This window comes from Spermophilus citellus (assembly GCF_964194105.1).
Source record: "Spermophilus citellus genome assembly, chromosome: 1".
In the NCBI taxonomy this organism is placed as follows: domain Eukaryota; kingdom Metazoa; phylum Chordata; class Mammalia; order Rodentia; family Sciuridae; genus Spermophilus; species Spermophilus citellus.
In genome coordinates this window covers 44,354,494-44,381,050 of record NC_138182.1, presented here as the reverse complement: position 1 = coordinate 44,381,050, position 26,557 = coordinate 44,354,494, and the positions used below count along the sequence as shown (strand labels likewise).

At 36.5% G+C, this 26,557-nt stretch overlaps 1 protein-coding gene across 3 annotated transcripts; it reads left to right on the top strand.

The window, feature by feature from the left end:
• The first annotated feature begins 263 nt into the window (after positions 1 to 263).
• LOC308646541 (purine nucleoside phosphorylase LACC1-like) lies at positions 264 to 22,413 on the top strand. Of its 3 annotated transcripts, none has more exons than XM_081289617.1 (7): positions 264 to 776; positions 1,882 to 2,497; positions 3,126 to 3,304; positions 4,129 to 4,294; positions 7,272 to 7,497; positions 10,848 to 10,964; positions 21,290 to 22,413. In XM_081289617.1, the coding sequence occupies exons 2-7, from the start codon at positions 1,936 to 1,938 to the stop codon at positions 21,396 to 21,398; spliced, it is 1,359 nt and encodes a 452-aa protein (XP_081145743.1). In that variant the 5' UTR covers positions 264 to 776; positions 1,882 to 1,935; the 3' UTR covers positions 21,399 to 22,413. The 3 variants fall into 3 exon arrangements, 2 of the variants coding, with proteins under 2 accessions (XP_081145743.1, XP_081145744.1); XR_014021419.1 differs by lacking the exon at positions 21,290 to 22,413 and adding an exon at positions 9,694 to 9,843 and having other exon boundaries at positions 265 to 776; XM_081289618.1 differs by lacking the exon at positions 21,290 to 22,413 and adding an exon at positions 9,683 to 9,843 and having other exon boundaries at positions 267 to 776; positions 10,848 to 10,983.
• The last annotated feature ends 4,144 nt before the right edge of the window (positions 22,414 to 26,557 follow it).

The window sequence follows — 26,557 nt, the reverse complement described above, 5'->3', positions numbered from 1 at the left end:
TTCAATATTTGTTAAATCATATTCTTGGAGGAAATGTAACACATGCTTAATTGTATCTTTAACACGATTCTAAGAATCAGTGCCTTCTGCCAATTAGAGGCACCTGTTTTTAAAGAAGGGCAAAAAAGGGGTAGGGGCATAAGCGACCCTTGTGTAGTCAATAAAAGTGAGGGAGCTGTCATGAGGACTGGCTTGTTCTCAAGAAAGGCAGAATCACCAAAAGGCAAACAAGAACTACACTAACCAATCGCCCCCTAGAGGCCCATTCCTTGAACCTGGAGGGGTCAAGTCGCTAAGAGCTAACGTGAAGGAAACCGGCCTGGACTCCTTAGACCAAGTGTCCCCGCCCACTGCTGGCTCAGCGGGTCGTCGGGAAGCGCCAGCTGCGGGGACTTCCAGCCCGCTCAGAGGACTGGCCCGCAGCCCGGACTCCTGCCTCCCGCGCGCTCGCGGCCCGACGGCCGCCATTCCCGCCGCCCCGGCCCTCACAGGACCCGCCATTCCCTCCTGGCGACCACTCCTCGGCGCCCCCGCTCCCGCCGCCCCCTCTCTGGGTCCGGCCTGACCCCCTCGGGCCCCGCCTGAGGGTCCTCCGTGGCTGCGGCTCCTGCGCCTGCGACCTCAGCGGCGGACTTGACCCGGAACTGCTGAGCGGCGGCGGGACCTCGTCGCGGACTCGTCCCGGTAACCCCCGGCCCCGAGCCCCCGCAGTCCGGTTTCCACCCGGAGCCGGAGTGGAGGCTGTCGGGGCCGCGCGGCCGCGGTGAGGGACGTAGGTGCGTGGGGCTGGCGGCTTCCGGGTTTCGGGTGGACTCGGGGCTCGGGAGGGAGGCTGCGGGTCGTGGCCGAGCTGCCTGCGGACAGGCCGACAGCCCAGGGTGAGGCTCGAGAAGAGGAACCGCGCTGCTGCCAGTCTGTCCGCAGGTCCCAAAGCCCTAAGTGGGCGGGGAGCGGTCGGTGGAGCAGCCGGGTGGGTGCGGAGCTGCCACCCGCGCTCCGGAGCCCAGCGGCACACAGTGGACAGGGACTCCGCGGTGACAGACGTGCCGCGCGGGAATCCGTGGTGTCCAGCAAAGGCGGGTGGCCACCCTCTCACAGCTGTGGAAATGAAATTCGGCGGGAGCGGAGAGGACGAGGGGCGGCGGAAGAACAGGGTCGGGGCAAAGGGGTCACCCAAAGCGTCACCGGGAGGGACCTTTAACCCCGCGTGAAGGTGAGGAGCTGGGCGCCAACCAGAATAACCAGGTGGGTAGGAAGCGCCTGGGATCCAAGTGGCGGCCGCTTCCGTGATCCTTGCCCAGAAGGCACACGCTGAAGGGAAGTCCCTTAGTCCCTCAGCTTCCATCCCACAAAACTTCGATTTTCAGGTTAAACTCTTAAACTTAAGGCCTCTCTAGGTTTCATATGGGGGGATGTGACCCAATTTAACAGTTATGCAGAACCAATGGTAGAGCACGTAGATTGACACCCTGTAATTAAAAAACAGGACTTTCTAAGGCAACAAGTAATTTTCTACTGAAAAAGAATTATTGTTCTGGAAAGATGTACCCACATGTTCACAGAAAGAATAAAAGATGACTTTGTCATGTTTCTCTTATGATTAATAGTGGTCTGTTTTTTTTCTGGAAGGGGTATAGGTACAATTTGTTACTTTTTAAAATATATAGTTGTAGATGGACATAATGAATGTATTGTTTTATTTTTTATGTGGTGTTGTAGTGGCAAGCACTCTTCCACTGAGCCACAACCCATTTTGATTACTTTTTGAGGTCAAGACAATTAATTCTTCTTGTTTTTAATTCACCACAAATTTCTCTTGTAAGTGTAAGAAAACTGATATCATTTTGTATTCTGACTTGTGCCAGTTTTTCTTTTTTTCAGGTAATTCGTTTGGCATAGAAGTCTTCTTTGAAAAACTTTGTGTATTATTGAAGGATGGCAGAAGCAGTTTTGATTGATCTCTTTGGTTTGAAGTTAACCTGTCAGGAAAACTTCTATGAGACATTATTGAAGACATTGAATGCCATCCAATACCACCTTGCTGCCAAGGCCAAATTTCTTTGCATAATGGATTGCAGTAAAATGAGCTGTGAAAGGGATGGTGAACATGATGATTGTGAACTGGAAACAAGCAATGGATTGTTAACTCTTATGAGAGAATTTGAGATTGTTAGAAATCCCAGCATGGCTGCCTCTTTGTATACCATTAAACAAAAAATAGATGAAAAAAATCTGAGCAGCATTAAGGTAATTGTACCTGCACACAGAAAAACCTTAATGAAGGCTTTTATTGATCGTCTCTTCACTGAGGTTTACAATTTTGAGTTTGAAGATTTACAGGTGACTTTGAGGGATGGCCTTTTGAAACAGTCCACTGAGATAAACACAATCACAGCTCATGAACTAGAAGAAATCCAGAGTGAAATAGAAACATATTTGAGAAGTCTGCCAGCACTGAAAGGAGAATTAAGTATTATCGAATCTCCTTCGATCCCAGGTATATTCAGTATTCTCTGTTGTTTTTCTGTATATGTGAAAAATCCAGTCTGTCTTCAGAGGTTGCTCACCTCTCCCCACCCTTTCTTTTGTTCACTTACTGGTCATTAGCATCATTTGCAATGTGTGTTATGGATGGCCTTGTGAGTCAGGGGTGAAAAGAGAAAACACCTTCAAAGCCATACTAAATAAACAAATTTGTTCTAAACAAATTTAGCTTTAAGCAAATTTCCCAGCCCTTCCTTATAATGTGATTTATAACACTGGAAATCTTTTATTTAGAAGTTCTGAAACATCAACTCATTAATACTTTCCCAGAAGGGTGAAATTTAAAATAGTCAATCTTCCTTCTTGGTTAGACAGTATTTACTGTGAGCTGTGTGCTGTTGGTATGAAAAAGACAGGTCTGAGACAGAAGATACCCTTTGAAGAGCAGTAATCCCATATGGAAGGTAAACAGCAGTAGGTAATAAGAACATATGGAGGTACAAAGTGCTGTCAAAATTAGAAGCCAGATAAATAAGAGCTGGTTGAAATGATCAGGGAGGTCTGCTGGAGAGACTGGCTTTTGTAATGCTTTGTAGTCTTTTGGGAGAATCTTTTTAATCTTCATTACTTGTCTTCAACAGATATTTTCATACATGGATTTACTACAAGAACAGGTGGGATATCTTATATACCAACTCTTAGTTCCTTGAATCTCTTCAGTAGTTCCAAACGAAGAGATCCTAAGGTGGTTGTTCAAGAAAATCTACATAGGTTGGCAAATACTGCAGGATTTAATGTGGAAAAATTTTATCAAATAAAGGTAAAATTTTGTTTTGTATTTTGAACCATATTTTTAGACCACACCAGTAACTAAATGAATTTTAATTAAGGTATTTCACTTTTGCTTTTGGTGTTTTATCTAAAATTTTAGGAGTTGTTTTCTTAGATTTATATATCATAGCCTAAAGATCAATTTTATGAGATATATAAATCTCATAAATATATATTTACATAAATCTCATATTTATATAAATCTCATTGTATACACACACACACACACACACACACACACACACATATGGATTACTTTTTTTATTCAGTGGGTTACCATTGGTAGGTTACCATTGGTAACCCACTGGAGCTCTTCAATTCTAAAAGTATGGTTAATTCTTAGTATAGTAACACTGTCCTTTTTGATGTAGAAGAAAGGTTCCTGAAGAGTAGGAAAGAAAAGCCATTATTTTCTAAAAACTAGCATCATAATTAAGGAATAATGTCTTGTTCCTTACAAAATTCTAGCTTTATTTGAGTCTAGGAAAAATAAATGCAATATTAATTTGATAGTTAATTAAATTCCTCATTAAAATGTTAAATTTCTACTTTTTGGAAGACTAGTACCCATTTCAAGTATAAGGTCTTCATGATGAATTTTATTAAACTCTTAAGTGTTAAGACCTAGTTTCCTTTGAATAAAATATACAGAGATATTGCATTTAGTATTTTGTATTGAAATGATAGATTTATTGAATTCTAGTAATTTATGCTCATTATGTAATTTTGCACTCAAATAAGTACTTACAGAAAAGCTTATGATATGAGAAACCCAATTTTCAAAAACTTTTTATAATGTATCTTTGGTATTAGACTGATCATGCCAATGAAGTCTGGATTATGGGAAGGAAGGAGCCTGAATCTTTTGATGGAATAACTTCGAATCAGAGAGGAGTCACAATAGCAGCTCCTGGTGCTGACTGCATACCTATAGTTTTCGCAGATCCTGTCAAAAAAGCATGTGGGGTTGCTCACTCTGGTAAGTATACTTAATTAAGCATTTAGGATTTTTCCTAAATTTTTAGTACTGGGAAATAAATTTTTCTAGTGGGTGTGACAGTTAATTATATTACTTTGTGATAGGGGTAGGGCAGCATACTCTTATTATAGGAGCAGATAAAGGGAATATATAAGTCAAATGATATGAATCAGAGTAGAATTCCCAAAGGAGATGGTCCCTAGGTAGATTCCTAAGGATCCTTTAGTGTCAGTGTTTGCAAGCAAGGGTATTATTAACATTAAGGGGTAAAATAATCCTACTGTGCCCTTGAAAGTATCTTTGGCCCTTGCAATTCTTAATCCCATTAGTACCCCCAGTCATTGCAATAATCAAACAGCAACCCTCCATGCTTGTCTAAGCACTGCCTAGGGACATGGTGCTGCCTCTGTTTGGAACCCTTGATATCCAGGCACCAGGGAGTAGGAATGTCAGGCAGGTGTAGAAAGTAATTCACGCAGATGTAGCAACAGATGTAAAAGTAGGGAGTTAAAAAGAACAAGACACGTTTGGAAAACTGCTTTTAGTTTAAAAAGCTATATGTATTTAACCATAACTGTTGCTGAAGAGCACAGATGTACTTTCAGATGCTATACTAAGGTTACAGAATTTTTTGTGTGTGAAGGTATTGAAATAATATTTAGATTTTCCTGTGGTTATGGTTCTATGTGGAATGAGAAATGATGTTTTGAATTCCCTATTAGTTGTAAATCTGTGACTACTTTGATATTTAGACTATAAAGAAGAAAGTGACATGTTTTTCTTTTGACCTAACTAGATTAATGGAATTGGTTGAGAAGTAACATTTATCATATGACATTGTCAAAAGTTGTTTAAGTTTTGAATCTCAGTTCTTGGTTTTAAAAAGGAAATATTATTTAATAATAATGTTTTGAAATGTTTAGTTTTAAGGTGTCTCAGATGAAGCAGTCAAAATGAAGTTATAAAAGTGAACTTTCACATTATAATTTTTAACCTTGAAATTATTTTATCAGATATCAGAGAAAGTATAAAATTCTTCTATATGATTAATTTAATAAAAATTCTTCAGCCAGATGTATATATTTGCATTTGCATGTCCTTCAGGAAAGAAACAAATAGAGAGGGGATGAATATATTATATGTGTGTGAATAATTAAGGAAGGCCTCCAAGGCAGAGAGATGCTCTTATACATATAAAAGTCTTGACAATATCTCTTTTTAGCTCAGAATGCTTTTTCATAGTTGCTTTCTTCTGAAATCACTGCCTGTAATTTCAGAGGTAGCTGAAAATCATCATGTTAAAAATGCAATATGTTTTTCCTAATGCCTTCTCTACCACATTGGTTTCCTATTTTGGCCACTGATAATCCACTTACTTACCTAGAATCTGATATTTCATTCTGTTCTTTCCATAAACCACATATCTAGTGGGTTCCCAGGAGAAGTTTATCATCTAAATATTTCTTGCTTTCATCATCTCCTTCCTTTATCTGGAAAGATTGGTCTCTTCACCTGAGTGCTTAGTTTTAGAAACATATACATATGGAGTGTTGAAAGGAAGGAGTAAGGGGGCTCCTTACTGTCCAGCTAAATCAGCTGAATCTTACTCCCAATATAGGGAATAAAGGAAAAAAGCAACATTGTATAGTTTTTGTCTTCCAGAAGTAGATGAGAGCAGGAGAATGGTTTAATCTTAGAATTCCACAGGATCCAACAAAGAGAAAGGGAAGTTTGTAAAAGGGAAGGTTAATTGAAATAGACTTGTTTTACATATAGAAAGTGAGGTAGAAATGAAAACTACAAAATATTGCTGAAAGAAATGAAAGAAGAAACAAACAAATGTAAGAAATCCCATGTTCATGGATTGGAGGACTTATTATTGATGTCAGTATTACCTAAAGTGGTCTACAGATTAATTACAAAATGCCAAAGGCACTTTTTCCTAAATAAATCCATCTCGAAATTTCATTGGAATCTCAGAGGGCTCCAGATAGTTACAACAATCTCAGGAAAAAAAAAAAAGGAACAATGTTAAATGACTCACACCTCTGAAAACAGTATGGCAGTTCCTCAAAATTTCAAAATAAAATTGCCATATGATTTATCAACTATATTTCTGAATATACATTTAAAAGAATTGAAAGCAGAATCTACAATATTAATATTAGTATCCCGCCCCATGTTTATAGCAGCATTATTCATAATAATTATGAATTCATTAATTCATAATTCATGAATAATTATTCATAATAATACAATATTAATATTCCGTCCCATGTTTATAGCAGCATTATTCATAATACTTAAGATGTGAAAGCAAATGAAACATCCAATGACAGGTGAATGAATGAACAAATTGTGGTATACCACAATAGAATATTATTAGCCTTAAAAAGGTAGGAAATTCTGACATATACTAAATCATGAATGAGCCTTGAGATCGTTATGCTAAATAAAATAAGCCACTCCCCAAAAGATAAAAACTATGCGATTTCAATTATAGGAGTATCTAGAGTAATAAAATTTGTAGAAACAAAGAAGAATTGTGACACCAGGGACTGAGTGAAGGGAGAAATTAGTTATTTAATGGATATAGAGATTCAGATTTGCAGAATGAGAAAGTTCTGCTGGAGTTTGGTTATACAACATGGTAAATATACTTAATACTACTGAATTGTACACTTAAAATGGTACATTTTATATGTTTCTTACCGCAATTAATATTTTGTAAAGAGAGAAGACTAAGATGGTATAAATGAAGCCTATAGAAAATTTTAAAGGAAGAGGACAGTGACTCTCATTAAATAGCTTTTCTGTGTCATGTATTTTGTAATAGTACATCTCACTTTGGAAAAAGTACTGTGTGTAATAATTATGTGAATCAGAAACTGAATCTATTCATTTTTAACTTAGACACAAATTGAGTTGAAATTTTATGCTGTAATCTTCCTTATCTCTTTTTCTTCCTGTTTACCAGGCTGGAAAGGTACTTTATTAGGAGTTGCTATGGCTACAGTGAATGCTATGATAGCAGAATATGGCTGTAGCTTAGAAGACATTATTGTTGTACTGGGACCTTCAGTAGGACCTTGCTGTTTTACTCTTCCCAGGGAATCAGCAAACGCATTTCATAATCTTCATCCTGAATGCGTACGACTTTTTAACTCACCCAGACCCCATATTGACATCCATAAAGCCACCAGGTATGTTGATTTCACTGTGGAACTGCAAGTTTGATTATTGTTTATTGCTTCTGAAATGAAAATTATTTTAGAGAACAACTGCTAACTCCAAGAAGACAGGTGGCAGATATACACTGCAGTATACACTACACAACACACTACACTACACAAAAACTCATTTTAAATATAAAATCTATTCTCAACCTGTTCAAATGACATTAAATTTCTTATCTGGTGTCTCTCATTGATTTGAAAATGAAGGAAGAAACAGCTGGCCTTGAAAAAGATTAAATTTCTACTTCATATAAAAATACTGGCATTTATTTGATATTACAGTTATTCCTCAGGTAAACTCTCTAGAATATAAAAACATTTAGAAAGCTAATATTTTAAAATTGTTCATATTTTCTAATTAATTAGAAGGATATATGTTTTCGAAACAATATCAGGTAATATAAATACACAGCCACTTTTCATTTTTTTGTGGTCTCATGCATGTTGAATTTTAAAATTTTTGCTTTTAATGTCTTTTGAAAAATATTTGTTATTTCTACAAAGGAAATTGATAGATGATTTGAATTGTGTTTTTATTCTAGTCAGTAAAACCTTACTCACTTAATACCTAAGTGTAAAGAATTGGAATTAATTCTTGATTTGACTTGTCAAATAATATCACTAATTTTCATTCATATTTCATATCATATAAGATAACAAATAACCCAATTAACAAATGGGCCAAGGACCTCAACAGACACTTCTCAGAGGAGGACATACAATCAATCAACAAGTACATGAAAAAATGCTCACCATCTCTAGCAATCAGAGAAATGCAAATCAAAACCACCCTAAGATACCATCTCACTCCAGTAAGATTGGCAGCCATTATGAAGTCAAACAACAACAAGTGTTGGCGGGGATGTGGGGAAAAGGGTACACTTGTACACTGCTGGTGGGACTGCAAAATGGTGAGGCCAATTTGGAAAGCAGTATGGAGATTCCTGGGAAAGCTGGGAATGGAACCACCATTTGACCCAGCTATCGCACTTCTCGGACTATTCCCTGAGGACCTTAAAAGAGCGCACTATAGGGATACGGCTGCATCAATGATTATAGCGGCACAATTCACAATAGCTAGACTGTGGAACCAACCTAGATGCCCTTCAATTGATGAATGGATAAAAAAAATGTGGCATCTATACACAATGGAGTATTATGCAGCACTAAGAAATGACAAAATCATAGAATTTGCGGGGAAATGGATGGCATTAGAGCAGATTATGCTAAGCGAAGCTAGCCAAGCCCTAAAAAACAAATGCCAAATGTCTGCTTTGATATAAAGAGAAAAACTAAGAACAGAACAGGAAGAAAGAGCATGAGGAAAAGACTACAGTAAACAAAGACGAATGGGGGGAGAGAAACGGAGAGAGAAGGGAAAGCATATGGAAATGGTAGGAGACCTTCAAGGATACATAAAATTATAAGAGGTTATGAGGGGCAAGGGGGAGGGAAAAAAAAAAGGGAGAGAATTGAACAACAGCAGGGGAGGTAGAGAGGGAAGATGGGAGGGGAGGGGAGGGGAGGGGGGATAGTAGGGGATAGGAAAGGTAGCAGAATACAACAGTCACTAATATGGCATTATGTAAAAATGCGAATATGTAACAGATGTGATTCTGCAATCTGTATTTGGGGTGAAAATGGGAGTTCAAAGCACAATTTGAGTCTAATGTATGAAAGATGATATATCATGAACTATGTAATGCGATAAATAATCAATAAAAAAAAAAATAAAGTTTTATAGGGAAACACGTTTTCAGTGAAAAATAGGGCTAATTAAGAGGAAAGGAGACTAGATGGTTAGATCACTAAAAAGCACACTCTTTCTAAACCAAATAAATCTTGGTTAAAAATACTCTTGTAGTTTGAAAAATTTCTTCTTAAGTAAGCCCTTGATTTTGATTATAAATTTATGTAACCAGATTATGTCTTCAGGACAGTATAGAAGTTCATACAGTTCATTTATAAATTTAGGTGATAAAAATCTATCATTTCTTAGCTAGTCCTTGTTGTGTACATAAGTAACAATTTGCATTATTCCTGCCAGATTTTTTATAGAACTCTTTTACATTGTTTTACATACTATTTTCATATTTCTTGGGCATTTGGTAAAATAAATGCTTGCTCTCTTTCAAAAAATCTTTATCCTAAGGATTCTTCTAGAACAAGGAGGAATTCTTCCACAGAATATTCACGACCTGAACCAGGATCTCAACCTTTGTACATCTTGCCATCCTGACAAATTTTTCTCCCATGTCCGAGATGGCCTTAATTTTGGCACACAGATTGGCTTCATATCAATTAGAGAATGAGGTACTGGGTTCTCGCTTCCCTTTCCAGTCTCTCTTGCCTCTTTCTCTGACTCCCTCTCTTTTTCCTTCTTTCTTTTCCTCTCTTCTTCTTCCTCTGTCAACCTTTTTCTCCCCTTATTTAAAAAAATAATTAAGTATACATAATTTTACCCTTTTATTCCTATAAAAAGAATATATTTTTAATGAGACCGTAGTAGTAACATATTCTATTATAAAAATGAGCCATTCCTTTTCCTAGTGAATAATCGAGCAGGTTTATAATAAAAGTACTACAATTACCTGATTTAGTTTTTAAAAAAATCCTGTATGTAAGTTCTTTGTGTTTACTATGTACTTGATATCTATACATTCCTATCATATCATCTTAATGCTTTTTAAAAAAATTTGTTGAAATGGTATCTTTGCATAAAGATTCTAAATTCTAGAATAAAAAGAAATCCACAATATACAAATTGAATTAATTTTCAGCTAGATTTCCAACTGCTATCTATAGTAGAGTTGACCAGATTTTTCTTTAAAGGGCTAGATAATAAATATTTTATGTTTTGTGTGATATTCAGTCTCTATCTAAATTACTCACCTTTGCCAATGTGGAGCAAAAGCAGACTCTGACAGAACAGAAGTGTGTCTGTGTGCCAGTTAAACTTTTTTTTTAAAACAAAAAACAGGCGAAGAGCCACATTTTGCCCACAGGATATAGTTTGCTGACAAACTATATCATACACAGTGATAGAGCAAGGTTGAAGGTAATTTCATTAAAATAGTATTTATTAGATTTTTTTTCAGAGTTATACAAAAATATTTCATGACATTGATTTAACACTGCCCCTTTAGCATATATGCAATTTCTCTAAGGTTACTTTTCGTTGAAGTAATACTATGTTTAGACTTTACAATATCTTTAGGTTTTTAATATGTAAAAAATTGATAGGCATTATAATTCCTACCTTGGTATTCTAATAGTGCTAGAAAAGGTCTTATATTATGTTTCTTTGTATTTTACAGACATTTGACTGGATTTTTGAATAACTTCCTGTGTCCTTCCAAACTGAATGCAAGAGAAAAACTACTATTTGATTTATGTAAAACCAAGAGGATTACAATGGATAATTCATCTTTAGGGTACATTTTCTCTTTTATTACCAAAGCCAAATGATTTTCACTGAACTTTATTGCTAACTGCAGTGACTTGGGAGGCTGAGACAGGAGGAGCACAAGTTCAGGTTCGGCCTCAGCAACTAAGTGAAGCCCTTAGCAACTCAGTGAGATCCTGTCTCAAAATGAAAAATAAAAAGGCTGGGGATATAGTTAAATCACCTCTGGGTTCAATCCTCAGTTCAAGAAAGAAAGACATTATAATGAATCTGACAAAATAATCAGTATAAGTATGATGTTTTACAGATGAAAATGATTCTTTGGTATAGCCTATTGAAATGAGGAATAGGTCTGCTCAGTTTAGTACTTAGTAGATACTGTCTTTGTCAGATATTGTGCTATCCAAAGTGAATCAAGATGAGTAAGACTTTTCCCTTTGGGTCTACTGCAGTAGAAGAGATGAACACTTTTTGAAACTGAAATGTACTTTTAATAACAGTAGAAAGAAGGCAATCACAGACAATGTTATAGAGAAAATGACATATACATAGACCCAAAATGAAGAACAACCATAAGAAGTAGAGGGAACACCATGATCCAGGGCATGAAATTGTGAAAGTTTATAACATGTTCTAGAGAGAGAACAGAGTGGCCAGTGTTAGGAGTGGAAAAACAGGTTGCAAATAGATTAGCAGGATCCCAAATGCCATGTCAAAGAGTTTGGACTTTATTTTCCAGATAGTGTGAAAGCATCAAAAATAGAGGAGTGTTTTGATTTCCTTGTCATCCATTCACAGGACGGATTCAAATTTTGAGAGACCTAAACCAGAGAGATTAGATAAGAGGCAGTGAAAATATTTCAAAAAAGAAATAACTAAGCCCCAATGAAGAGAGTAGACATTAAAATGGAAAAGAGAGTAGATGCATTAGAGAGACACTTCAGAGATGGAATCAATAGATTATGTGAATAGATCACGGAAATGAGAAAGGTGCAAGAGTGGAGAAGTCACTGATGACTCTAGAATTTTTGTTCCACCAACTACCATGAGTGGTAATGAAGGAAGGGAGGAGGTTTTGGAGAAGGGAGAAAGGTAGTGAGTTTCACTTCAAACAGAAAAAAGACCATGCAGATGGAAATATTTTGAAGGTACCTTGAGAAAACACATGGATTTAGAAGTTGGCTATGCCAAGATGATGCCTGAGTCTGTTGGAGCAAGTTGATCATCTAAGAAAAAAATAGGGTGAGCAATATAGAGGTACAAGTATAGAACCTCAGAGAACACCTGCATTTGACGAACAAGAAGCTGAACCAGTTACAAAAAATAATTATAGAAATAAATAGAGTTTTGCTGTTTTGAAGAAGCCAACATAGTTATGAGAGGTGCTCAAAAAGAAATCTTCAGGGGTAAAATAAAGCAAAAGCTGAGAAGAAAAATTAATGGCTTGGCTGTATTGAAGCTGTTCTGCAGGCAGTGGTGGCCAGGTCAGATGTTGGTGCATTGAGGAAGAAGAGGCATAGGTGTCCATTCTTTGACAATATTTGCTTGAGAAGAGAAAAAGCTTGAAGAAAGATATATATACATTTTTGGTTGAATGTATTTGTAGGCTAAAGAGAAATGTTAAGTTTCATTTAATTTGGGGAAATATTTTAAATATAAGTTGTCATGTTGCATCTTAAAAGATTTTAGATTTTGTAAATTTCATGCATGTATTTCTACATGTATATAATGTAGTATAATAACAGCAGATATCTTTTATTTATTTTTTTTTTTGGTATGTGTATTGAACTCAGGGGCACTGGGCCACTGAGCCACTTCTCTAGCCCTACTTTTTATGTTTTATTTAGAGACAGGGTCTCACTGAGTTGCTTAGTGCCTTGCTTTTGCTGTGTCTAGCTTTGAACTCGCAATTCTTCTGCCTCAGCCTCCCAAGCCACTGGGATTAAAGGCATGGGCCACCACACCCAACTCAAATATCATTTTTTTTTAATATATACAAAGGACTTTCATATTTATTACTTTATTTTTCCTTTACAGCTACTATGAAATACATAGGTGTTTGCCCTTTTTTTTCCAGATGGGAAACTGCACTGAGGTGGAATTCAAAATCATGTAATTTGTGATTTTTTTTTGTGTGTGTGTGTGTGTGTGTGTGTGGTAGAAGAGATTGAACTCAGAGGGGCTTTTACCTCTGAGCCACATTCCCAGACCTATTTTCACTTTTATTTTGTTTGTTAAATTTTGAGACAGGGTCTCACTAGGTTGATTAGGGCCTCACTAAGTTGCTGAGGTTGGCCTTGAACTTGTGACCCCCTTGCCTCAGCCTCCTGAGCCACTGGAATTACAGAAGTGTTTGTTTCTCCTAAGATAAGATTTGAGCACATATTTTGTGTCTCCAAATCTCCATTCAGATTTATCGTTAATTAAAAATATCTAAATTTTATGTTCAACTTTATTCATACATTCAGTCAAAATTTTGTTGAGGTACTACTAGGATAGGTTAAAAACATATAGTTGCAACCCCCAAAATGTTTCATATACTGAAAACTGGTGGTCAATAGACCAGCAGTTTCAATACTGTGTTTGGAGGTGGCCACAACTGGGTACCTTGTTTTGTTTAATTTTTCTGTGCATTCGATAGCCCACTGTGAAGTTTAAAAAAAAAAAAAAAAAAAAAAAAAAACACCTCATTTCTTACCAGTTCAGGGAAGGCATCGAACACAAAGCACAGGATAGAAATTTCAAACTCATGCAAAATATTCTTTTGTTTAATAGTAACAATATAGATCAAGGAAAAATTTTACTATTTGAGAAAGTTTGATAATTTTCTAATTCTTTCCTGTGTGTAATTTTATTTGATATTTATAATTTCTTCACTGTGTGATCAGTTTTATTTTCCAGATTGTAAACTTTGTCTTCGTTATCTGACATTCTTTCTTCCAAGTGATCTAGTCTATTGGTTATGCCTTCTGTTGATTTTTTGATTTATTGTATTCATTAAATCCTTCATTTCAAGGATTTCTGACTGGTTTTTTTTTTTTATCTCCCTTGAAGTAATCTTTTGCTACCTGTATTTGCTCTTTTATCTCATTGTTGGAGTGATCAATTTTTGCTTATATTTGCTCTTTTAGGTCATTCTTTAATTCACAGATCAATTTAATGATGAACCTTCTGAACTCCTTCTCCACTATCCATGGGTTCTGTTATTATAGTGTCCTGGTTTGTTTGGGACATTTTTCTCACTTGTTTTTTCATGATGTCTATATGTGTTTTCCTTTCTTGCAGTGTGGATCTGAGATATTACCGTTTCTTCCCTATATTCGTGTAGTATCCCTACAAATTGTCTGTAGCTCACCTTGATGTTGGGCTTCCAGACCCTGCTGGTGTCCCTCAGTGGATGCTGCTGCATCCTGGATCTGGGACCTGCATAAGTTGGAGTGGGTAGATCTGGGCCACTGGAGTTGACCTCCCATGGTAGTCTGCTGGTCAGAAGGGGTGGTCCTGCACCAGAGGCTAGGCTCTGGCAAGTGTCTGCCCCACCGGGAAAGGGCTGGGCCAGGCATGCTGTGTGCCTGGGCCCTGCAGAGGCATCTGGGCTGTTGGGCTTGACCTCCTACAGTAGTCTGCTGGTAGGAAGGGGCAGTCCTGCCTCAAAGCCTAGGCTCTGGCAGTGTCTGCCCTGTTTGGGGAGGGGTGAACCCTGCCTACTGATATCCTGGATCCCATGTGGGCTGATGTGGGCCTTCTGGGATGGATCTTGGCTCCTTTGGTAGTCTGCTGATCAGAGGGGGCAGCCCTGCACCAGAGGTTAGGCTCTGGCGAGTGTCTGCCCTGCCCAGAAAGGGGTGGACCAGGCCCTCTGTGCATCTGGGCCCTGCAGAGGCTTGTGTGGTTGCCATTTTATTAGTAAGAGGAATTAAATTTGTAAATCAAATGAATTCCTGGGATGACTTTTATGGAAGTACTAATTATCAAACATAAGATGACCTTGTCCTCTTTATCTAATTATAATTTCAACTTATGAAGAATTGCATGGTGGCTGTAGTCCAGTACTTTTTAAAGTAGAGAGGGCTTGAGCACTAGGTGGCAGAATTTCTAGGAGTGCCTCTGCTGTTTCTTTGCATGAAATTGAACCAATCTTATTTTATCTACAATTTTCTTGTGGGGAAATAAAATAAAAAGGAGAGGATGGTGTTTAAAATGACTGAGTGTATTGTTCTTACTTTAGGCACAACATTGTACTTCAAGTTGATAAAAGCATTTAGGAACCCTTAATCTTCTGCACAATTGTTAGTAACGACTTTTATGTGAGTTGACATTTTGGGGGAATTTAGAAGCTTATACTATGTTACAAAACAAAAACTGAAGCTACTGATGAGTTCAAAATCTGGAATATAAGAGGACAGTAATATATGAGTTACATTGTTTTAATCTCAAAGTGGATTTCAGATGTTTTTACTTGGTTGTCCTAAATTTATATGTAAAAGATTTTTGTTGTTGTTGTTGTTGTTGTTGTAGATGGACACAAAGCCCTATTTTGTTTATTTACTTATATGTGGTGCTGAGGATCCAACCCAGCATCCAATTCCAGGCTCCTAAATTTACATTTATAATGTATCCATCTTAATTTTTTTGTAAACTCTTAGAGAATACTACCAATTAATGGATTCCAGCACTTTTAAAGAAACGTTGTTCAGTTATCTGTGTTTTTTTGTGTGTGTGTGTGTTTTATACATGGGTCTCTGTGTTTGAAGTACAAACAAGAAATGTGCATGTGTTAGGTGTGGTGTGCAGCCTCATTGCTGTACCTAATGTCAGTTCATATGTACAAACACATTAGCTGCAGTGAAATCATAGGTTTTTCTATAAATTTTTTAAAAATAAATTGTGCAGCAAAGAATAGGAAGCATGACAGGTATGCTTACTGGATGTGTTTATGGTAACCTGGTCTAGGGCACATACCTTTCCATTATAGACAGTGTTTTTAAACTTTGATTGTGATTTCAAGAATGAGACAGCTGCTGTGAGCAGTATATTGTTCTACCCTAAGTCATTGCTTAATGAAGGAAAAAGAAATCTGCCAGTACAGCTTTTTCCAGATTAACACATTTAGTTTGAACTCACAGTAATTACATGTCTACTGTGTTGAGACAGTTTTTTCATACTTTATTTGGATGCATTTTCTTTGCAGAGAAAGAAATGCTTACATCACATTACCTGTGGCTGTGCCAGATGTCTGAGGTGAACCATGTCCCTTGTATATCAGGAGCAGGCTCATTTGTTTCATCAAATTCTCAGTTGTCCAGGACAATTCTTAGTGTCCAGTTGCCATCTTTTATTAAATGATTAAATTTTCCATGAGTCTCTATAGCTTAAAATACCACATTCCTTTTCAACCAGCCACCCCCCCAGCCCAGACATACACCAAATGAGTACTCCCATTTCATGAGAAATATTTGTAGAAAACAGATTTGCTGATGGTGGCAATGGAGTTTATAATAGCCTTCATTTTCTTAATTAAAATTTTGCATCATACATTGCTTCAGTTATAGCTTACCATGCTTTCCCACTGCTTTCCTGAATCACATGCTTTAAGGTTGTGTTTCCTTATCTCCATCACCTTGTTTTTATCCTTGATATTTCATAGTCACAGGTAACTTCATTCTTTGAGTTTTCTGTTTTTAAACACATATCCATTCTTGTCTATGTTGCTTATTGGCCATATTTTATGGCCCCTTAAATACAATATCCTCCAAACTTTATCTCACTGAAACCTGCTTCTCTCTGGTGCTCTATGTTATCTTAAAGAATTCAGCCATTATTCATTTTGTTGTCCAGCCAGAAGACCTGGAGTTCCTCCGAAAGCCTTCCTTTCCTTTCCCCTTCCTTTCCCACACTAATGACTCGGTATGTCTACCATCTATTCCTATGCTTCTGTTTCAACCACCAGACATTCAGGTCATCATCGCTCACCTGTGTCATTAGATAAGCCTTTTTTTTTTCTTTCTAATTGCATCTAACCCTGCCATTATTGATTATTTTGAAATCCAAATATCGTCCCAGGACATTTTTCTAAATTACTTCATGGTTTTCCCACCACTTCCAAAATGAACATGCTGACTAAAAGGTGCAAATGTAGTCATGAGCTCACCCTTGCTTACTTCTTCACTTTGCACTCCCTTTTCTACACCATCTACTCTAGTCATTTTGTACTTTTCCAATTCCTAGAATATGGGCCAGTAACCTAAGTCAGGCCTCATAGAGGTTGGTTTTCATTCAAAGACCACTTAGAAATCAAGACTTTGTTCAAGATTACTTTTACTTAGTCTTTCTACTAAATTAGCATCTTAATACCAATGACATGTATATACAATGTAAACATGTAAGGGAATGAATACAGTGTGTGTCCCTAGTTTCTTACAGAGATATGGCCAACATTCAGTTGTCAATATAGTATATGCATGGGCTGGGGCTGAGGCTCAGTGGCAGAGCACTTGTCTAGCATCTGTGAGGCACAGGATTTGATCCTCAGCACCTCATACAAATAAACAAATAAAATAAAGGCATTCTGCCCATCTACAACTACAAAAAAATTAAAAAATATATATGTAGTATATGCACATCTCCTGCAAATGACATGATTTCATTGTTCTTTATGGTTGACTAAAACTCCTTTGTATGTATGCCACATTTTCTTTATCCATTAATCCATTGATGGACATCTAGCCTGGTTCTATAGTTTGGCTATTGTGATTTGTGATGCTATAAACAGGGGTATGCATGTATTGCTATAGTATGCTGACTTTAATTCTTCAGGATAAGTACCAAGGAGTGTTATAGCTGGTTCATATGGTGGTTCCTTTCTACTTTTTGTGAAACCTCCTTACTGATTTCCAAATGGTTGTACTTTACAACTACACCAGTAATGGAAAAGTGTTCTTTTTCTCAACATCCTCTCCAACACTTATTGTTCTTTGTATTTTTGATGACTGCCATTGTGACTGGTGTAAGATGAAATCTCAGTGTCATTTTAGTTTGTATTTCCCTAATAACTAATGTTGTTGAACATTTATTTATTTATTTATTTATTGGTCACTTGTATTTCTTCTTTAGAGATATGTCTGTTTAATTCATTTGTCCATTTATTAATTGGATTTTTTCTTTTGGGTGTTACATTTATATATATATATATATATATATATATATATATATTTCCCCCCTAGGTATTAATCCTGTATCACAAGAGTAGCTAGCAAAGATTTTCTCCCATTCTGTACATTCTCTCTTCACTTTCCTAATTGTTTCCTTTGCTGTACAGAAACTGTTTAATTTGATGCTATCCTATTTATTAACTCTTGGCATTATTTTCTGAACTTTAGTGGTCTGACTGAGAAAGTCATTCCCTGTGCCTGCATGTTGGATATTGACCCTCTGTTTTCTTCTAGAGTTGCTTAGTTTCTGGTATGATTCCTCGGTCTTTGATTCATTTTGAGTTGATTTTTGTGCAGGTGAGAGATAAGGATCTAGTCTTACTCTTCTACATATAGATAACCAGTGTTCATAGCACCATTTGTTTAAAAAGCTATCTTTTCTCCAGTGTATGTTTTTGGCACTTTTGTCAAGGACCAGATGACTGTAGATGTGTATCTTTTCATTACCATTAGTCTGTGTCTGTTTTTATGCCAGTACCATGCATAAAAAAAAGTAACATTTTAATTACTATAGCTCTGTAGTGTAATTTGAAGTCAGGTATTGGGATGCCTCTGTCCAGGGAACTCACAGTGTCCCCATAGATTCCCAGCATCTCACAGAAATGGGGAAACATAATAGCAAAAACCAAAGCCAACAATATACAGCATCAAAATAAATGCCTCTTGCCTATTATGACATCTGCAACACTAATTACCACAAAAACAGGAAATTGCCAACAGCAAAAACAATAAATAGCCATGAACTACGTCTGGTATCAAAGTAAACAGCAGGTGTCAAGTATACCATCCACAGTACTAATAATTCCAACAACATGAATGGTGGGGGCAATAATTATATAAACCAAATATTCTAAGAGATTGTAAAAATACAGTTCCTTAAAAGAAAAAAATGTGACAGGAAAGTAAAAGAAAATTTAGGATGTTTGAAATGTGAGGAGAATGCAGAAGAGATGCAGCAAGTGATGGATAAAAAGGAGGAGAAAAAAATAAAGTGAGAGAAAATGAACAAGAGAATTTGGCTGTTAAATGGGAGAAGGAGAGAGAAAAATGAGAATCAAACAAAACAAAATGAACAAAAAACTATCAAAAGACAACACAACAAAAAATAACTATTTATCAATAGTTAACAAATTTTTAACAAAATGAGAAAGAAATATGTCCACAAACTGATCAGCACAGCAAGAAAACACACACACACACACACACACACACACACACACACACACACACAGACATACAGACACACACATAATGAAAAATGAAAGAATTGTTTTTACTGAAGTAGTCAAAACTGTCAACATTGACAAATGGTCACTGCCTCTACCTGACTGTTCTTTCCATTTCTTCTGGGATATGTTGAAAGATGGAGAGAGGAAGAGAGCACACACACCAAGGGCTTGTTAAATCCTTCCTCTTTTTGTGTTGCTCACTGAGTTGCCAGTAGGAGTGGCCTAAGTGTGAAGTTGGTTGAAATAGCTTTCAGCTTCTGTTCTCACCAGTATAAGGTAGGATGGAATGGGAAGTATTATTGATTGGAGTTTTGTCTGCACAGACCAGATCAATGCACTCCAGGATGAGACTTCTACAGAGTTCTGGGAGGGACGTTTTGGGTTCTGGGGGTGAGGTTTAGATTTAATCAGACCCTAGGGATTTTGTTGGTTGGTAACTGTTGTGGGGAGATTTGATCAACATACCCCAAGGGCCTAGCAGATACCAGTTCCTGCTGGGAGTATGGATCTCAGGTGCTTTCCAAGAATTAGGACAGGGGAGCCAATCCTCCACAGGTCTGGCACACTCTGCCACCCCAAAATACTACCTTCCCAGGCTTAGTCCCTGAGTGTATCAATACCCACCTCTTCAGTTTCCTTGACCCTCTTCAGCTGGTCATGTGATCTGCCAGACTCAAAGGGAAGGCTAGTTGCATTCATCTCTGTATTTCTGACTTAAACCCCATGGATACGTTATTCTCTTTGCCCATACCACTCACTTTCTGCTAGATACTGCCTATGCCACATGGTTACTATAGCTCTGTAGTATAATTTGAAGTCAGGTATTGTGATGCCTCTGTCCTGTGAACTCACAGAACATATTTTCATATATTTATGATCTAGCATAGATTATTACATTGCAATCATCTTAGCTCTATGGAAGTAAAAAGGGAAGAAAAGAAGTAAAAGAATCATTTAATGATGTAATGTCAGGTCTGGAACGGTAAAATAAATAAATAAATAAATTGTATTTTGGAGTATGTGTGTGTTTTATCAATTTTCACCAGGTACTATCATATTCTCAATGATTAGGTGAATTTATTCAAATGATCGGGAAAAATTAAGGTCACTTTCAGGAAAGAACACCGTTAATGAAGTTCTGTTTTTGGACATTCGGCCATGTTTCTTTATTTATCCTTAAACATTCCTATTTCCAACTTGTATAGCAAGATAAACTTTAAAATACCACTTTACGATACATGCTTTCCAAAGAATCCTGTATGTTAGAAACCTCTTTGTTAGAAATCTTGTATGTTAGAAAATTAATTTTTACAAATGTATTTCTTTCCACACCTGTATATTTTGAGTGTTTATATTATATCCCACCCTGTCTTGGCACTTACTTATTTATATGTCTTTAATGAAATGAATACAAACTATTTAATCAGTTCTCTAGGAGAGTGCCCAGAGAGAAAACAAACATGTAGATCTTTTCCATGAAAAATTCCACCTTTTCATTAATTTCTCTTGATATTTGAGGGTAATGTAGGGAGGTATATGTATACTTTTTGGCAGACTATTTTTAGAGTCATTCCTTACTTTGGCTGCACAGTAGAATCATCTGGTAAGCTTTAGAAAATCAGAATCTCGGGTAGGACAAGAATCAGTGGTTTTTAAAAGTTATTAGATAATTCTAATGTGAAACCAATTTTGAAGACCACTGTTAACCAGGTGCTTTTATATCTTCAATATTTAGTTGAATTCATTTAAATAATAATAACATGTTAAAAGAACTGCAAACAAAGAATGCTTCCAAAGGAGATCTATTTTAAGGCATTTGGTCATGTTTCTTTACCTATCACTAGACTAAACTGTTTCTAATTTGTGGTAAAAGTTTGGAACATTAACAAGTCTAATCTAATCTCAATTTAAAGCTTCTCTCCTTACCAGATGGGACTGGACAAATACTGGGGAACAAGGTATAATATGTTTTGTTTTTCATACGATGCCAATGTTTTCTACTCACTGATGCCAGAGTTTTGATATTAGGGAAAGATGAGAGTTAGGCTGGGTTAGTGGGAGGCCTCCCCAGTTACATTCTTCACACACATGTTCAGACAAGGTGTTCAACTAATCATTCTCTGTCCCTCTCAGCTCTTACTTTGATAGAGCACTTTACACAGCCTCTTTCTATAGTCTTGGGCAAAGTCTTTCAAAGATAGTTCTAGCCTACTATGGTTCCTAAGCCTACAGGAAAGCTGGCTTTTTGGCCCCCAAGAAATTCTGGATGTGCAGACTATTCCTCACATATAGCCCTCTTTGTTTTCTTTGTTACTGCAGAGAGCTCTAACCATTAGCCTACCTCTTCTTTAGGTAAAACAGGGGAGAATAAACATAGGTCACACCCCAGTCATGGGAAGCATAGGTCAAGTTTAGCAAAAGTTCTTCAATTGATTTAGTTCCCTTTTGTCAACTGTCTCTGCTGAGAGTGGAGAGTGGGGATTCTTTTGAGGAGGAAAGGAAAATGCACAAGACCTTGACAAAACTCTTTAAGAAAAGCCCTACCAACTTCCTCCATCCCAAGCCTTAATCTCTGCAGGTAGAGAATGCTTTAGACGTCTCAGGTGATATTTGGTGACCCACCTCTTAGCAAACTCTTTTTAGGCCTGTTGTTTGTTTGTTTATAGAGTGTGGAGCTGTTGCTCTCAGATTTGGCCCCTCAACAAGAGCTGCACAGTAGGAAAACATTCTCCCATTACATTTTGTTAACTTCATAGAAAATCACATCTTTTCCAACCTAGATGAAGTTTTATATAAAAAGATTTATATGAAGTAAATCTGTACCAGTTTTATCTTCTCTCCTTCTCCCCCTTTTAGTAATATTATTTTATTTTTGTACATTTAAATTCATAACTTTACACAGAGCACATGTATTTAAAGACTGTGAAGAAAATTTGGCCTTGATAATACTCAGTGGTTAATTGCAGATCTTACTCATTTAAAGGTCTAAGTGGTCATCAATTTCTTCCTGACTTTATATTTCCCTTCCAAAGCTATGGTTTTGGAAATATAATTGGAGCATTATATGTTTTATATATATATATATATATATATATACACACACACATGTATATGTATATATACACATATACATATATGTATATAATTGTTTTATATAAATATATATGTATATGTGTGTGTGTGTGTGTGTGTGTGTGTGTGTGTGTATATATATGGAACTCCAGGTTTCATTTGTTAAAATTGTTCTATTCTTCACTTTCCGTGTTGTAAATGTTTTAGCTTCTCATTGCTAAATGTGATTCTTGTGCTTGTTCTTGAAGATGTAGGCTCTTCAACCTGCCGGCAAAGGAAATAAAAAAAATCACAGGATGAAGGGAAAATTCCATCTTCTCCTCCAGATGCATAAAAAGAAATGATTCTGGGTTATAAAACTATCTTTGCAAAAGCTGGTTCAAACAAAGAACCTCCCTGTAAAGGCACCCAGATTCTATAATTGTTAGTACATTTTGTGACAGTAGCCTTTGGTCTCGTAAAAGTATCTATAATTCTCACTGCTTTTCTTCCTGGAAGATCTTCCATATCCATGATCATAGTAGCAGTCTTGAGTCATCACTTCAAAACTCCTTCTGTGAAATTCAAACAGATTAACAAGATGAAATATAATTGAAATCCCTCCAAATCGCAGACGATGGGTGGATATAACCAAATAACCAAAAAGAGCAGGACTTAAACAAGATGAAGATAAACTGCAGTATTGTAAGTGTTGCTGAAAGTAACAGTAAAATGAAAATACAAACTTCTAGAAAATAATAATAATGAAACATCAAAACCCCTGGGATACATTTGAAGCAGTGTTCTGAGAAACATTTATTACATTAAAATCCTTTATATATAAAATGGAAATAGTGGATTCAATATTCAACTCAAAAGAATACAAAAATACAGAAATGAAAACTGAAATAAAGCAGAAGAAATGGAGAAAAAAGGGCCGAAGGTGACAATTTAGAAAGCAAAATAAAACATTAAAAATGGTGATTAATAATGAAGAGAAATAAGCTGTGAATCATTCTCTTTGGTGAAAATACAAATTCAGAAAATACAAAATAGCACAGGGAAATAATGTTTGAAACAGAAAATAGTAAAATTCTACTTTAAATAATTCTTTGCAAAAGTACATGAAACCTTGAAAAGTTGTCAGTACTCTACTAGTGGCCATCCTCCTCCCATGATAATCTTTCTAGACCTAATTGAGTTTAAATTCTTTTAGCCTTTGGATTTTCTGATGTACCCTGTGGTATGTAAATTGTTCCAGAGTGTAGAAAAGAGAGAAAACATCAAATTCTTTTTATAAAGTATGTGTCAAAATGAAGGCCTGATAAAATAGTACTAAAAAATTACAGGCCTGTCTGATTTATGAATATCAATGAAAAATCTTTTAAAAATATTGTTAAATAGGATCTATAATGTCAAATAGAATGCAAAATTTAACATGTATTCTTGACAAAAAGAAGGATGAAGGGAAGGAAGGAGGGAGGGAGAGGGAGGAAAGAAGTAAGGATAAAGTGAGGCAGATAAGGAGAGAGGAAGGCTAGCTCAAGAAATGAGTCAATAATTCCTTGGGCTGGGGATGTGGCTCAAGTAGTAGCGCACTTGCCTGGCATGCGCGCGGCGCTGGGTTCGATCCTCAGCACCATATACAAATAAAAATATTGTGTCTGCCAAAAACTAAAAAATAAATATTAAAAAATTCTCTCTTTAATAATAATAATAATAATAATTCCTTAACAGGATTTCATAGATGTGAGGCAAGCAGACATTGCTGCTTCTCAATCTGCTGGAAGAAGAAGTTCATAAGACACCTTGAAATAATTTTGCAGTTTATAAGAAATATGGAGAGGGAGGATTAAGTTAAAGGATACCACAAATTTAGAGTGTGGGTTAAAGATTGACTTTTTGCAGATGATCAAAGTCAAGAAATTAAAAAATGAATGACAAAGGGACTATAAGATTCAAAGATTTAGGAAGCATGTCAATTGCATACAATGAGTGAATTTAGTTTGCATTGTGATTAGAACAACTCTAAAGACTAATTTATTCAGAAAATTTGAGTAAAGTTAGCTATTAAATGATACCAAGGAATTATTGTCAATCTTGTTAGATGCTAGTGGCATGGCAGTTATGTAAAAAGCACCCATGTTGCTACATATTGACCTATTTAGAGATGAGCTGATGTTATCTAAGTGTTACTACTACATGCTTCAATGCTATTAATAACAAGAAAGAACACAGGGACAGATGATACAAATGTGACAAAATCATGAAAATTGTGAAATCTGAGTGATGGGTATCTGGGGGTCCATTGTACAATTTTCTCAATTCTTCTGTGTGTTTGTAGTTATATTGTTTTTAAAATTAAATTTATACTGCTAGTAGTAATAGGGTAACATCTCTCTCTTTAAAATATGTATATATATACACACATACATACATATCAATTTCCTTTTTTAAAGCAATAGGTGCACATTGTCTTTATTCTCCTATGTGCATGGTGGAGTGGGTAAAAGTGTCTGACTGGGTACCTATTGAAACAAAGTCTGAGAGTCATATGCCATATATATAACACAAAGAACAAATAGCTTATATAGAAGAGTTTCATAATTCGCAAAGTAAAGACAACAGTAGTTATACTTTCCTCCTAGAACTACTAATGATGAATAAAGAAGGATCTTACGCTAACACTGTCTACTGTGATGAATGGGATCTCCTTGACATAATAATTTATTTGATAAAAAACTACATGGAATTTCCATCCTCTGCCATAGGAATAGAGAAATATATGACTTAGTGGCAGTTTATGGTAAAAAACAGGATTTTGCTTTGGGAAGTAATAGAACTGCCAAGCATAGTTTGCTTAAATATATATATAAAATAAGTAAAGGGCTTTTTCTAGTCTGCTTTTTCATTAGCACCATCGTTGGGAGTATCATAGTACATTTGGGAAAGTAACTCTTAAACAAGTTTAGAGGAAAGCAATTCTGATGGTGAGGGCACCCCAGAATCAGATATGATCAATGGAGGAATGGGGTTAGAAATGATCAGCCTGGGGAAAAGATGTCTCAGTTGGCAAGAGGATAACACCCAGCATGTATTTGCAGTAGAAAATGGTCAAAAGAGTTAGAAAAATATCAAAACTAGTGGGAATTATCAGAAAGCTGATTTTGGCTGGGTAAGAATTGGGAAACACAATCACTAATGAGGCTTAAGCATCCTAGCACATTTTTACTGGGTGTACCAAGAATGCAAATCCCTGGTTGCTTTTTATACAGGCAATTTTTCAGCAAGCAACCTTGAGAAGTATATTAGGTCCTACATTGGAAAAATGAGCTAGCTTGCTTCCCATTTGTTATAAAAAATGGTGGATTCCCCTGACTCGGTATTCTCAACCTAGGAAACAAATAATTGTGCATAGGGTATATCTGGGCTCCTCCATGGTGCTGCTTGCTATAGGGCTTGGGCGATTAGGAAAACCAATTCAAACCTGGTGCTCATGCTTCTCCATAGTGGTGAATAATGAAGTCTAAGGCAGATATCTCTAGTCTTCTGCCAATATCCATGAAGCCATGATAGGCTACTTTATTATCTTGTAAGTAGAGCAAAGTCAATAAATCCCAGGTCTAATAATGAATAAGTATATCAGTTGGTGGTTCTCTCTCTAGAGGTGGATAGGTAAACATTTTTGTGAGGATGCTGAATATGAACAAAAAAAGTCTCAGACAAGATGATTTCCTTGGACCTTCAGTGTCATTCCAATTTTATATATTCTGTTTTTCTTGTTTAAATACACCGTGAATAGGTTTGGACTTGTCTATAGAATACCAGATTACTCTTGTGGAGTTGCCCCCAAAAGAAAAATATTGCTCTGTATCTCCCAATTGAACCATTAGGAAATCCCAGGGTAAACATGGCCTCACTTCTTTTTTTTTTTCTTAAATATTTATTTTTTTAGTGTAGATGGACACAACACAGTGCCTTTATTTATTTATTTATTTTTTATGTAGTGCTGAGGATCGAACCCGGGTCCCGCCTGTGCTAGGCGAGTGCTCTACCGCTAAGCCACAATCCCAGCCCAACCTCACTTCTTATTTAAATGGTCCAGCTTCCATTCGTTGTCTTTATATATT

Coding starts and splice junctions, on each gene's coding strand:
- LOC308646541 (XM_081289617.1), top strand. CDS start 1,936: ATGGCAGAAGCAGTTTTGATTGATCTCTTTGGTTTGAAGTTAACCTGT. Junction 2,498..3,125: donor CGAATCTCCTTCGATCCCAG/GTATATTCAGTA, acceptor TGTCTTCAACAG/ATATTTTCATACATGGATTT. Junction 7,498..10,847: donor GACATCCATAAAGCCACCAG/GTATGTTGATTT, acceptor TGTATTTTACAG/ACATTTGACTGGATTTTTGA.